At 49.2% G+C, this 14756-nt stretch overlaps 1 protein-coding gene across 11 annotated transcripts in view; it reads right to left on the bottom strand.

Moving 5' to 3' along the window:
- The window catches only part of RNF32 (ring finger protein 32), a 38386-nt gene extending 24013 nt beyond the window's left edge, over positions 1 to 14373 (bottom strand). For 6 of the 11 annotated variants that reach the window (XR_007148921.1, XR_007148922.1, XM_047843710.1 and 3 more), the window contains exons 1-7: positions 14161 to 14287; positions 12045 to 12131; positions 11262 to 11526; positions 7578 to 7720; positions 4079 to 4111; positions 3418 to 3542; positions 3099 to 3207 (exon numbers count right to left, since the gene is read on the bottom strand). Coding sequence is in view for 9 of the 11 variants with exons in the window: in XM_047843710.1 (XP_047699666.1) it covers positions 3099 to 3207; positions 3418 to 3542; positions 4079 to 4111; positions 7578 to 7720; positions 11262 to 11526; positions 12045 to 12059 (690 nt within the window). In the remaining 2 variants the exon portion in view is untranslated. Of the gene's footprint in view, positions 1 to 385; positions 831 to 1087; positions 1323 to 3098; positions 3208 to 3417; positions 3543 to 4078; positions 4112 to 7577; positions 7721 to 11261; positions 11527 to 12044; positions 12132 to 14160 lie in introns of those variants that run through there. The other 5 variants (XM_047843700.1, XM_047843728.1, XM_047843735.1 and 2 more) reach the window with 5 other exon arrangements.
- Positions 14374 to 14756: the final 383 nt, after the last annotated feature.

Genomic DNA, 14756 nt, shown 5'->3' with positions numbered 1-14756 from the left:
AAAATTATCAAATGCCTAGTTGTGCAACAAATTGAGTCTAACATTAAATCAATACTTTTGGGGAAGAACGATCTGAATCACCGTGTGTGTCTTTACACGTGTGTCTGTGCATGGGTATGTAATTGTGTGTTTATGTGTGTGCGCGCGCACGTATTTGTGTGTAGATATAGAATCAGTCGAGTCTCATGACTCTGCTTTATGTGAAAAAGTGTAGCCTATATTTTCAAAAATGATTATAAGATGGCGTATGCAAATGAAAAATTTACACGCATGGGTAAAATGACTATCATGTGTAATTAAAATTTTCTAAGAGAAAAAAATCAATAATTTCTGATTCGAAAGCCATTATTACATTAAAATTACTAAGAATTACTGTCAGTAGAATTACTGTCAGTGTGCAGAGTAGAGAAAATAGCAGGCCGAGAACTCCATTCGCGGACTTGAGAGTGAGTGACCCCTGGAGAGATGGCGGGTGTGAGGAAGGCGGAGGACGGCGCTGGGACAGCTAACTGGCCAGAAGACAGGTGTACCGCGGTGAGCAGCAGGCAGCCCATTATCTTGGTCGGTGGAGAAGGACTTTTAAAAACTAGATACAAAGCTCAGGGGAACGGAGAGCCGGAAGGGAGGTCAGCGCCCTCAGAGGAAAGGGTCACTTGTCCACGACAAACGGAGGTGGCACATACTCTTCTTATGCAGTAACTTTGGGAGTTGTAGCCGATTGGCCATCCCTCCTGTCCAGTAGATGGTGCTGAAGAACGCAGGGGCGTTTCTCGTGTCCACCCCGTACGCCGATGTGGGCAGGGGGCTTTCACCGGGACTGTCCCATTTCCCTAAATATGTTTTGCTCCTCAGTTCACGCTACAACGTGCATCGTTGACTCAGAAAATAGTTTTTTCTTATATCGAATGGCGGATTCTCCCTCTACAGCCCCCGCCCTCCCTCTGCCCACCTCCACTTGGGCAGCCAGCAGGGGCTGCTGTGGGCCCCGCTCATCCGCCAGAGCCACCCTGCGCCTCTGTCCCCCGTGGGCCCGAGAGGACGCCTCCCGTGGGGCCAGGCAGCACTCGTGGTGCATCCCCCCCCCCGGCGCTCAGGCTGCCCTTGCCCTACAAGCTCCTCCCTCCATCAGTGGTGCGGTCTTGTCTTCGAGATACAGGGTTTTAGGGTTATTTACTCACACGTTGCATTTGGTGTTGTCCTGCTCCTGAGCACAAATCAGCTGTGTTTTCTTGATTAAATCCGGGACATAATGCCATCACAGTGGGCCAAGGTCCCAATTTTCTTTTGCACACACCCGTAACTATGTCGCCCGGACCAACGACCTGAGCGACGGGAAAGGGCCCTGGGAACATCCAGCACCGTCCTGTTTGAGGGCCGAGCCTCAGCGCACTTACCTCCAGGACCCCTGTACAGTCCCGGGCGCTCTCAGAAGCCCCCCAGCCAGGGCGCAGATGAGGAAGGGGGGATTACAAGATACACAGAGACAGCACCTCGCCCGAGAAGGTCAGATAGGGAGTCGGATAAAACCAGGAAGCACGTCGTGAACATCAGCCTCTTCCCCCAAAGCACAGGACTGAGGTCACTTGTGCCTTACACACTGAAGGCGCGATAACGACGGGGAGAAGAGGGATCCCTCTATACGGTAGAGAGTAATTTCCTATCGCTCATTCTTACAAATGGCAGTGCAGGCGAACAAGAAACAAGTAAGTGTGGGAAAGATCGAAATAAATGTGTAAGGGAAACTTCCATACGTAATGACTACAGGAAAGTGTGACTGTGAATTCTGTCTTCGAGATTTAAAGCTCACCTCATGTGAGAATGCCACAGTCTCATACAGGACACGCTAGCGAAAACAATATGGACTATCAGGGCGCTTGGGAGGCTCAGGTGGTGAAGTGTCTGACTCTTGATGTCAGCTCAGGTCAGGACCTCACAGCTTGTGAGCTCGAGCGCCGAGTCAGGCTCCGCGCTGACCGCGCAGAGTCCGCTTGGGATTCTCTGTCTCCCTCTCCGCCCCTCCCCCACTCACACGTACACGCTCTCCTGCCCTCTGTCTCTCAAAAATAAATAAACTTTAAAAAATATACACTACCGCTCAATCTGACGCAGGTAACACAAAGATGAACTCAAACAACGGACATACACTGCCGAGCGCCTACTGTGTGCTAGGCCTCTGTCAACACAACTCCACTTGTTCGGGCCCCGCTGCAAGGTCGAGATTATCACTGTCCTGTTACACGCGCCTGGAGCCACAAAGCGCATGAGGGCGGAGCTGGGGTGGCAGCGTGGGCTCAGCCGGCTCCTTCCGCTGTGTGAAGTCTGTCCCTTCTGTTTGGGCTTCGATGATGGAAAATTGCTAAGCCAAAAAAGGTAAACGTAACCGATAAAAAAAAAAAGGTTTAAAGGGCACCCAGGTGGCTCAGTTGGCTGAGCATCTGACTTCGGCTCATGTCACCATCTCACAGTCTGTGAGTTCGAGCCCCGCGTCAGGCTCTGTGCTGACGGCTCGGAGTCTGGAGCCTGCTTCGGATTCTGTGTCTCCCTCTCTCTCTGCCCCTCTCCTGTTCATGCTTTGTCTCTCTCTCAAAAATAAATAAACATTAAAAAATTTGAAAAAAAAGGTTTAAAGAAAGGGTAGAAACTGCCGTTACTTATTTCTGAAACTCTCCCATTTGGTGACTCTGGGAGGCCCTGGGAGGCCCCAGTAAAACGCAGCACTGCAGGCCTTTATTTTTACAAAGTTCTCCTGTTCTTTTGACTCGCAATGCAGGGGGTGTGAGAAACTAAGCCTGTTTCCATTCCTTTATCCTAAGAGATTATTTAAGCGGGTGTCACGAAATGGCCAGACAAAAGTTGCTTTGAATTTAAACTTCTTCCAATTTTATGAATTTTATGGTTTCACTAGAAGAGAAGATGTGTCCCCCACTGTCTGGGTTGGAAAGTCAGTTTACGTTGGCCGGGATTTTTAGCAGCATCTCAACCGTTTTTAAAAAGCCCGCGCACGAACATCGGGCGTCCCCAGCCTCTGCTGGTCTTCCTGCCCCCGCGGAGTCCCACCGGCGCGCACACACTCTGGGGGATCGAGGGCCTTCCCCTACCTTTCCTTCAAAGAATTTTCTCCTCAGCTTGGCGTCCGTGGGCGGCACTGTTCTCCTCAGGTCTCGGTACCACTTCCTCACCACGTGTCCCCTCCAGGAGGCCTGGATCCTGGAACACAGGTGTTCGAAATGACCGACTCAGGACGGCTTCGACAGGCGTTTCAAAACCGGGCGAGACCGGGGTGGGGTGGGGTGGGGCCGAGGTCGAGGCGGGAGGCAACATCCCTGCCACCTTGAACGTGAATCTTCACGGCTGGGCTGCAGGACAGCGCGTCCCAGGGGGGCCGTGGGGCCCGCGGGCGCGGGGGACCCTTCCTACCTTGTCGCACACTTTACTTTGAACAGCCGCGCTCCGTCGTGAATCACTCTGGTTTGGTACTGGTTCTTTCTACAGAGGGGGCAGGTTTTTTTATTTGCGAATTTTTCAAAAGCCTGGAGGCATGCCTGAAGAAGAACATTGAACGTTTTATAAGTAATTACTTATAAATAACATTTTTACTTCTAGTGTAATTATAGCGCTCTTTTCTCTCATAATTATGAGACAGTCCAATTTAGATTAGAGCATAAAGGGAAGAAGTTTCATCAGATGTTAGCACCTTCCTCATGAAACTTGTTCCAAAAGTGAAATTTTACAAGAATGTACATGCAGCTACATCAAAAACTCCTGCCAACAGCTCGCGTCAAGGGAGGTGACGGCTCGTGCGTGAGGCTACCGCAGTCGGGCCTGGGAAGCGGGCCGGCACTTTGATGTGCGCCACCAGGAGGAGTGCGTCATACAAACACTTGCGGGTCTTCCGTCGCAGAAGACTCGGGACTTTCAAAACAGGATGAACTGCACTGTAGCCTAAAGTCGTATTTCTAACTCTAAGCGGTGGTTACGGACAAGGCAAGTGGTTCTTTTCAGGAGACTTTAAACGAGCGATCGCTACACGGGCGACGCGCTGCGCACTTTACGAGGGAAGGAGGCGGGACTCACTCACTCTGTGAAACACATGGGAACATGAAAGCAGCACCTGTTTGCGAGAAGACAGAAATGTTTGAAGTTTAAATTGGTTTTCAAAGAGCAGCAGCATAAATGCATTAATTAAAAGAAAAATTCGGAACGCTTAAAAGGTAGGCTGTGTTGTTTCTTTGAAGAATTAAAAAAGCAGATGAATAACCTCGGTATTTCTAATATTTAAAGTTGAGCACAGCACAGGTATATCATCTCGACGAGAAAAACTCCATTAACAACAATCTGAAACATCAGACACAGGATGATTGCTAGTAAGCCGTTAAAATGAGTGTGTTAAACACATTAGGAAATAGATGTGTTTCCTGGGCAGACCCTGGGAGGGAAGGGGGCTGGCGCGTGGGGAGGGAGGTGCCCAAGGAGGAGACGGGGGAGCGCGAACAAGTGTCTTTGCTTAGGGCTTTGTTCAACCAACGGCAGCTTTATTAATTGTAACACACTTCAGTTTAAACAGCAATAAATCCTACACACATACGAAACACTTGTTCTCTCTGAAATGCAGGGAAAGTGCGCTCACAAGAAAGCATCACCTCTCTGTGACCCAAATTCTCCACCGCATAGTGATATTCTGGGCTGTGGAATAAGGAAGAGGGTAGTAGGTGGTTCTTCTGGAAGGAGAACCAGGGGGTGATACCAGGACACCAGCCCCAGTGAGCTGCGAGCACGCGCACGGAGGCAGCCCGGCGAGAGGGCCCGCGGCCCCGGCTTCTCCCAGAGAGGAGGAGCGGGGCGTCGAGGGGCTCAGCTCCCAGCAGCCTCTAACACTACTCCTGCTGTGAACACCTCCCCGGTTCCCCCCGCCCCCTTCCTTCACTCTACTCTTCCCCTCTTAAATAGGAAGAATGGAAGAAATACCGGACTAGATAGAACCCACAAAGTTAGAAAACCTTGACTTGAAACTGACTGCCAATAAGCCTAAACTGGGAAACCTTAGTCACGCGGGTCCTCGTTAATTATCGCCATTAATCTAACAGCACCCTTTGGTGTGCTCGATTTTGCATTCTTTGTGGAATATCCGTCAGTTTCATCAGCAGATATTTGAGGATCTATGTTGAATAACACTGTACTCTGTATATTTAAAATCAACTCTTCTTTAATGTTTATTTTGAGAGACAGAGCATGAGCTGGGGAGGGGGAGAGAGAGAGATCAAGAATCCCAAGCAGGCTCTGAGCTGCCCGCACAGAGCCTGATGTGGGGCTCGATCCCATGAACTGTGAGATCATGACCTGAGCCAAAATCAAGAATCAGATTTAACCGAATGAGCCACCCAGGTGCCCCTAAAATATACTTTTAAACGTCCATGAATGTTTGTTATCGGCAAACATTATCTGAGATAAAAGTAAATGACCAAGTGGTGGTCCATATGCTAGAAGTTGGGACTAGATTCCAGCTGCCCTTGAACATACTTGCTGAGTCACCCTGGTGTGGGTCACTTGACTTGCTTGTGCCCTCATCTATTAAATGGGTACAATGCCTCCCTCTGGGACGCACAAGATAACTGAGGTCCTCTGAAATCATAAATGCTGGAGGAAATACCAGCTGTTGTTTGTGACTAAGGAAAACTCTAAACACAGAACAATAAACAGAGTAAACATGCAAAATGAACACAAGTGTCTGTAACTGTGACCAAACGAAAGACTGAGTGAGAAATGTATAAAAACCAGAATGGAAGAGACGGGCATGGTGCGTCCCATCCCTGCTCCCCCCAAGACACTTGGAATAAGCTGTCATTCTTCATACACCAGTCAGCCTCAGTATTTACAGCGTAATTACAAAAGACGTTGCTGGGGCCGGAAAGACTAGTTGTGGTTCTAGTCACTCTTGCCCCACTGAAATACTAAATTATCCTAGATGATAATTCTGTGGTTTAAGGGCTAAAATCTCTCCCAGATCCCCAACTTTCATACAGGTAAGATGAGGTCTTGATAGAGAACTGGAATACAATAAGCATGTTTAAAATAACTTGTGAATTCAAATTAGTAAAGAACAAACGTTTTATGGCTGTGAACTAACTTGTTAACGACGAAACTCATTAAAACAAATTAAGTTTGAGAGTTATGTGCCAGGTAGTGAGGAAAGCCCGAGGTTCCCAGGCTATGAACTGAGAGCCTGCTCTGACTCTCTTTGCTGTATTTTCCAGCAAACCCGCACCTGCTCGGTAGGAAGCGCGGGCAGCGGCCACAGGAAGGCACTGTAGGGCGGCTGCGAGCTTAACACAAAACACCAGATCCTCGAGGGGGGAGCGCCCCGAAGTGTGAGGGGATCACAGGAGACTGGGCAGGCACCGTATGCACAGAAATCTCGATGACGCGCCTCGACTGCATATTGTCTGCAAGATCAACCTTACTATGGTAAGGGTTCGTGAATGAAGACGTTAAAAGATTTTACTTGAACATTCTTACACAAATTCTTTGGAGATTCAAGTTTTTCTTTTTCTTTTTTTTTCTTTCTTTCTTCCTCCCTCCCTCCCTTCCTTCCTCCCTTCCTTCCTTCCTTCCTTCCTTCCTCCCTTCCTTCCTTTCCTTCCTTCCTTTTTTCTTTCTCTTTTTTCTTTCTTTCTTCCTCCCTTCCTTCCTTCCTTCCTTCCTCCCTTCCTTCCTTTCCTTCCTTCCTTTTTTCTTTCTCTTTTTTCTTTCTTTCTTCCTCCCTTCCTTCCTTCCTTCCTTCCTCCCTTCCTTCCTTTCCTTCCTTCCTTTTTTCTTTCTCTTTTTTCTTTCTTTCTTCCTCCCTTCCTTCCTTCCTTCCTTCCTCCCTTCCTTCCTTTCCTTCCTTCCTTTTTTCTTTCTCTTTTTTCTTTCTTTCTTCCTCCCTTCCTTCCTTCCTTCCTCCCTCCCTCCCTCCCTCCCTCCCTCCCTTCCTCCCTTCCTTCCTTTCCTTCCTTCCTTTTTTCTTTCTCTTTTTTCTTTCTTTCTTCCTCCCTTCCTTCCTTCCTTCCTTCCTCCCTTCCTTCCTTTCCTTCCTTCCTTTTTTCTTTCTCTTTTTTCTTTCTTTCTTCCTCCCTCCCTCCCTCCCTCCCTTCCTTCCTTCCTTTTTTCTTTCTTTCTTCCTCCCTCCCTTCCTTCCTTCCTTCCTCCCTCCCTCCCTCCCTCCCTCCCTTCCTTTCCTTCCTTCCTTTTTTCTTTCTTTTGTTTATGATTTCAGTTCACAAAACAACTTAAAATCCCCCTTTGCTCTCCTTGTTCCTGCACTGCAGGCCTCCGCTCACCCTCTAGCTCGTTTCCGGCCAGGGGAGCAGGAGCATTCCTTTTGTACAGACTTTGTGCTTGAGAATATCATTCAGTAAATAAACAAAACTGTTTAATGAGAGTGTTTACCTCTCTCACACACACACTCTAATTAACGGAAGAGAAAACGTAAGCATTTGAGGTCACGTAGGCGGAAGAAATTGGAGAAATGAAGGCTGGGATCTTAAGCTCCAGCTTCGTCTAGTCCCCAAGCCCGCTTATCTGATTTTCCCGCTACACACCTGGGGGCGAAGTTCAAATTCTTCTTTGCATATTGGGCATGGCTGCGTTGAGTCCCCTTGCATGATGGATCTTTGTTTCACTTTTTCCCATTCCTCTGATGATAGTGGCAATGGGGGAGGTTCAAACAGGCCCAACTTCTGAGCTGAAGTGAAAACAAGAGAAAATGGAGGTACAATACGTCCAGAACATAGTACTCATAATGTAATGACATTGTTTTGCAAACAAATTTGAAAACAAAACATACGGCGTACTTTCTTCCACCGTATGGGGAACACTGGTCTTCTACGGGTGCTAAAAGTCAATGGTAGGAACGCTTTTATTTACAAAGAATTTCCCATACTTGTGCCATTTTCACAGTATTCTCCACGTAGGCAGGACTGCTATCGGTTTTCAGGGAGAGAAGCTGAAGACTCTGACGTTTCCACATGTCTTGGCCAAAGGTTCTCACTTGTCGCCTATTTTGGGATTCAGCCTTCAGTGTTGTCTTCTTCCGATTTAGCCCATTTTTTGCCACCAGTGACCTTCACAGAATGAGTATCAATCAAGTTTATCCCTTGCTAAAGATTCTTATGAGGTAGAATTACTGTCAGGATGGACTGACCACCCAAGCGATCCTCGACAGCCGGCACGTGTTCTCCTGGGTCAAGTGTGGAGCTCATGCCTCAGTGGGAGTCAAGTGCCTCCCCGGGTGAGGGAGCAGGTGCGGCGCCCCCCGCGGGCTCCCTGCAGACGGACAGTGAGGTGTTGCAGCTGGAAACCAGAGTAGGAAGCTGTGCCAGGGACACCCTGAGCACCAGCAGAGCGCTCCAAAATGGGAACTCGTGTCGTGGAGACGTGAGCGTCAGCTGGAAGACAGGAAGGGGGAGTGAAGGCCAGCTGGCAGAGAGGAGGAGCTGAGGGAAAGCAGGGGTAGAACACGGGAGGGCCAGCGTGGGAGGCCTGCGCCCACATAGACGGCCCAAGGCGCGGGCCCCCACGCGCCTGCTCCCGGGAGGCTGCCAGTGGGGCACATGCCCGGAGGAGTAGTGGCAGTCAGGGGTGGGTACAGGTGGGAGTGCAGGACGGGGCCAGCCCTTGGGGCACATGGAGGAGACCCCCGGCTGTGGGCCCTGCGCTCGCCTCGCACAGCAGTGATCCACATGGGAGCACGGTGATGGAAGGTTCCAGAAGGAGTGGCTCCACAAACTGTCCTTTAGTGTACTGAAAGAATATGCTTCCAAGAACTTTTTTGGGGGGATAATTTTGGGTCTTTTCCTACCAGTTATTAAGACATATTACAAAGCTCTTATTAATTAAAACAGTAAAATACTGGTCCAGAGACAGAAGCCGCCAAATCATAACCCTCCTCTCTCTCCCTCTGTGTGACCGTGGGATCCTGGCACAGGAAGAAGGGGGGTGCTGCGGCTCAGCAAACACCACCTAACAGTGTGCTGACATAAATGCTTCTGTCAACTGCTGTTCCCAGTACCTTGTGCAAAATAAACTGTGATGAGGTCTAAATGGGAAAGGCAAAACTTTGAAGGTAAATAAAGAAAATGTGGGAAATCTTTGTCATCTCGGAATGGATGAGGATTCCTTAAATCCCCCAAAGCATAAACAATAACAGAGAAAAGCCGATGGATTTAACAGTAATCAGAAGGAATATTTTATTCAATAAAAAATAACACATAAAATTAAAAGAGGTGCCAGGCCAGGAGCAGATCTTCTCAGTGGTAAATCAATGAGGGATTAATATGCAGAGTACATAAAGAACACCACCCAATCAGCAAACGGAGACCTGACTGCAACACCAGGTAAAGGCAGTAATGAAACTATGATTTGGGCGCCTGGGTGGCTCAGTCTGTTGAGTGTCTGGCTCTCGATTTCAGCTCAGGTCATGATCTCACGGTTTGTGATTTTGAGCCCTGAGTTGGCGTCCACACTGTCAGCACGGTGCCTGCCTCGGATTCTCTCTCTCTCTCTCTCTGCCCCTCCCCTGTTGGCACATGCACTCTCTCTAAGTAAACTTAAAAAACAAAACAAAACATGATTCAACCTTATTAGTGATTAATGAGCAGAACAGTTAAAACTTTTTTTTGCAAATGTGAACAGCTCCTGAAAGAGTAGGTCATTTCCTCCCCTTTAATCTCCCTTATTTTCCAAGTTGTGAAGTTCTTCCTGATGTCTAATTTAAATCTTTCCTGCTAAACTATGATGATCATCTACTTGATCAAATCCGTAAATTATAGATGCACAACGGAAGGCAGTCACTAAGTTATTATATAACATCACACCAAGCCTCTGCATGTTCTCGAGCTACGCCGTCTCCTAGAACACGACCGGCACTGTTTGCGGTTCGGAGGACAGTGCCAGGTGTCCGCTGGGCACCGCTGTGGTGGCAGGCTCCCCTCCACGCCGTGTGGCCGCAGCCCCCAGGCTTCCCAGCACGCCTCCAGCCAGCACACGCGCGCGAGGGCTACACGCCCCCGGACAAACCTATTTTCCGTGCCCGGCATCGTTTAAAACTCTTCTCTATTTCTAAATTTACAGCCTAAAGTAATTTGAGACTTGCAAAATGTTGTAAAACCAGTATAAAGAATCCTCGTGTGCCTTTTACCCAGTTTCCCCAAATGTTAATATTTTACATAACCCTAGTTCGATGATCAAAATGAGGGAATTCATGCTGACCTAGCAGGTGCCAGTTAGTCTGTATTCCTCACGGATCTCGTTCTCGTCTCACTGAAGTCCCCTTTTTGTCCCAGATCACACACTGCAGTCTGCTGTCCTATCCCCTGCGTCCCCTCTAATCTGGGGCGGTTTCTGTCTTCATTTGCTCTCCTTGACACTTTTGAAGAGAGGCCCAAACTGTAGAATGTCCGTCCCTTTGGGTGTCTGAAGTGTCCTCATGATTAAATTCACATGTGCATTTTGGCGACGGCACTTTCTCAGAGCACGGGGTTGGGGCGCGTGCTGTCAGCGTGGGGCCCTATGGTGACGGCACTTGGATCACTTGGTCAGGGTGCTGCTGGCACAGTGTCACCAACATGAGGCTGCGGTGTCTCCCTCTGTGGTGAGTGGACACTGTGAGGCTGTGACTACATCCTGCGTCTCAACATGGTCTCCCACCGGCCTCAGCATCTGCCGATGCTTGTTCTTACTGTGCTGTTGGCCAGACGGTGATTTTTGGGCCCCGTCTATAGATTTATTCCCGTTCTCCTGTGAGAGTGCCTGATTTCCGCCAGTGTGGACCAGTGGATAGTTATCGTATTCTACTATTTTTACTTATTCATCTTTATTTTCTTGCCCAGATCGTCCCCGTAATTTTTTTTTTTTTAATTTTTTGTTTCAACGTTTATTTATTTTTGGGACAGAGAGAGACAGAGCATGAACGGGGGAGGGGCAGAGAGAGAGGGAGACACAGAATCGAAAACAGGCTGCAGGCTCTGAGCCATCAGCCCAGACCCCGACGCGGGGCTCGAACTCACGGACCGCGAGATCGTGACCTGGCTGAAGTCGGACGCTTAACCGACTGCGCCACCCAGGCGCCCCCGTCCCCGTAATTTTTAAACTTTAGTACGTACATATATTTCTGTAAGATTATAAATGAGAATAATTTCTGTTCTAGAAAAAAAAATTACACTATTAATCTCAACTAGATTCATTAGCTCTAATAAGCCAAAATATGAATGATGAGATGAACTTACCTAAAGTTAAGGGTGGTGGTTTTGGATCAAGAACATATTCTCTTTCTGGATCTTCTACTTTAGGGCCTTGTACCGTTGTTTTAAGCCCAGTATCTATTACTGCTTTTGTATTTCTTTTTAGAGACTTGGATCTGGTGTCTCTCTGTTGTGACTTTGTCTTGGAAGGATCTGCTGTTGAAAGATTTCGAAGCTGAAGGTCATGTAAAATGTGATCTTGTAAAGCAACCGCAGTGACTGCCAAGTTATCTTGTTTAGATGAATGACCCTAAAAAGTAGGAAAAAAGCCTTACATGCAGAATGTTATGTAATACATCATTTGGAAGAAAACCTAGGCTTTACTACTCAGCCCTGGCAGCACACTAGACCAAAGTTAATAGTAAACAGTGCTTGACCCATGTCACCTAGGTGCAGGGAACCCCGGTGTCCCCATTTGTGTTGGCGATACAGTCACATCGTTTAATTACTGAGGTCTTAAAAATGAACTAATTCGTCATGACCTATAAAAGCTGCGCGTGCCTGAACACATTCTGTTTCACTACAGTAAAATTAGACTCAAGGCAAATCTGGCTTCTGTAATATGAAAGAGATTCTTGCAATTAAGTACATGCCTTTTTGGTGAAAACTTAGACGAAAACTGCACAGCTGTGGGATGCTTTAGTGGGGACTAAGGGGACAGTTCCTCTTTGGAGCGAGGTCTTGCAACTGTATTTTTATACTTTCAGATGGCTGAATTAAAATGTATTCAGGAGTAAAACAGTGTTTGTTTACATGCGGGTTGCATACCTTACGTTGTAGCATGCTGAGTCCGGAGAGGCGCCGCTCGGCCCTGTCGGGTTCGATCGTCGTTGTCACATCCCTCGAATTCTCCCACCGCAGAGACAAAAGCAACAGAAAGTCAGAGTTAGAGTGTACGTAAACATCTCTTCTGAAGTTTATGGGGAAGGCATGTTTGGGAGTCTGATTGATCCGCGACTGCCAGAGTGCAGCACTGAGCCACGCACCGTGATTCTAGAGAGACTCACACCAGTCACGACCCACTGAGCCCTGTCCTCAAATCTCCAGCTAGTGGGAGGGAGCCTATGAATATAAATGAGAACAATCCATTGCTCGATACACTATTGTACGTAAACACAACAAAATTTCAGACTGACGAGATCAGAGAATAGTAAGTGAAGTATCTCTTTAAGAGGACATCTAAGCTGGGGTTTGAAGGACAGATAAGAGGGAGATGAGCACACTTAACACCCCAGGATCAGGAGGAGACAAGGCACTGGGAACTCGGCCTGCGTTTATTATTTATGGGGGAAAGGGAGCCACGAATATCCTGGAATTCAAGGGGAGTCCTGTGACCTCAGTCTGTCCAGAACATAGAGATACAGAATACGGGGAACAAACCTGTTGCTGGGCAAGATACTATATCTGAGTTGTAGTGTCCTCACCTTAAAACAGGCGTAATGCTGCATTCCTTGCAGGGTTATTTTTAGGATTAAACGAGACCACCCTGCAAAGCGTCTAAAGGGCCCTTTCATGCAGAAGATACTCTGTAAGTGGTTATTCTTGCTCCAATTCCCTCTGAAACCGGTGGAAGAATCTGAATTGGCCCTTTTAGTTTTAGTTTTTAGGCAAGGGTCCAGCTTCTGAAGACAAGGGTCCAAAATCCACAGGAATGGAGAGAAACAGTAGTTATTAAAGTCATCTAGGAAATGGGGCCTAATTTTAGGACTAGAAAGCAAGACATCCAAAATATGTATCTAAGGATCAACACCTGCATTAAATTAGTCGAGAAGAAAAAAGTTGCTGTCGAGTGGAAAGTGACGATACGGGAAACAAAGCTGTGATGTTTCCGAGGCTGAGTGGGGGCTAAGACGCTTCGGAAACTAGAAGGCAGTTTCTGTGCTCGCTCTCCAATCTGGCCTCAAGGCAGGCATGCAAGAAGTTCCTTCCTCCCTCCCTTCTTTCTTTCTTTGAAAAGTTTTAAATGTTTATTTTTGAGGGGGGGAGGGGCAGAGAGAGGGAGAGAGGCTCTGAGCTGTCAGCTGGGAGCCCGACGTGGGGCTCAAACTCAGGAACCACGAGATCAGGGCCTGAGCCAAAGTCGAATGCTTAACCGACTGGGTCACCCAGGCCACCCCCAAGCAGGAAGTTTCTATCCAGCCTTTCCATCCGGACAGTGTAAGCCACAGTAATGGCACAAGGGATTTGAAATGCTGTGGATCCCTTCCAGAATCTTCTTCTTTCACAACACCTGTACCCTGGCAGAACATAATTTACATCACACTAACAACTCTTTAATTATCACAGCTAGCTACCTACAGCCTACGGTTTTCTCTCAAGTGACTGTACCGTAAGCCACTATGATTCACGTGAAGGTAAGAGCCTCTGAAAAGCGTGTACCTTCTCCGCCCCACAGTATCATTAACTTTCCGAGTTAATGATAATACCATTATCGGATAATAAATATCATCAGATATCTAGTCCCACTCCATTTTATAAAGGAGAAAACAAATCCAGAGATCAGGGGCTCCTTCAAGATTACGTAATTAATTAGTCTGCAACAATGGGAGGGTTAGAAACTTGATCCTTGCCCAGCTTTGAGAGCCAAAATGAACGAGAACATTCTTTCTTGGTAAATTCCACCATTAACAACCAGTTAGAAGTGTTAGGGCTTGGTCACAAAAATCTCCACGGTGGTGCCAGTGTCTCCGTGACCTCAAGCTTATCGATAAGCATGCTGATGGGAAACACGCACACGAGAGAAGGCCGCCGGACACGCCGCCTCGCCGTTTGGTAGCTGGTGGCCCCCTCGTTCGTGCGACGTGGGGACACGGCGCCGAGGGGGGCAGCAGCGCGCAGACGCGCAGGCTACCTGTGCAGGTGCTCCCTAACAACTTCGCCCTACCTGTGGGCTCGGCTCCCGCTCAGTGACGGGCAGTGTCACCGCTCTCACACACCGGCCGGAAGTTAGGCCCTCCCAACAACGGTCGCGATTAAGTAGGCCGCGCGGGGGACCGAGGGCCTGCGCTGCCCGACGGGGTCCCCGCGGCCGCGCTCCCGCCCCGCGCCGGTGGCACCCGCCCCCAGAACCGACCTCCGCGCCGCTCGCCGTTGCCCAGCAACCGCGGCCGCGGCCGCCGCGCCCCGGCGCGCATGCTCAACGGCCCCGCCCCGCCCCGCGCACAGCGCCGAGTTCGGCGTGCCGGCGGCGGCTCTGCCACGCCGCGCGTGCTCGCCGGCCCGGCCCCGCTCACGGCCACAGCACGCATGCTCGCGGGCTCGGCCCCGCGCACGGCACAGACGTCTCAGTCGCCGGCGCGGCGCTCCCACGCCGCGCGTGCTCGCCGGCCCCGCCCCGCGCACGGCCACACCGCGCATGCTCGCCGGGCCGCGCTCCTCCCGCGGCGCGCTCGTCCGGGCCCTGGGTGGTGCTCCCCCCGCCCCCCGCCCTCCTGAGTCCCGGGCGGCTGCTTCCCCGAGCTGCCGGCACCGTGGTTTTCT

Source organism: Prionailurus viverrinus, chromosome A2, assembly GCF_022837055.1.
Source record: "Prionailurus viverrinus isolate Anna chromosome A2, UM_Priviv_1.0, whole genome shotgun sequence".
NCBI classification, from domain to species: Eukaryota; Metazoa; Chordata; class Mammalia; order Carnivora; family Felidae; genus Prionailurus; species Prionailurus viverrinus.
This window is presented reverse-complemented; position numbering and strand designations above follow the sequence as displayed.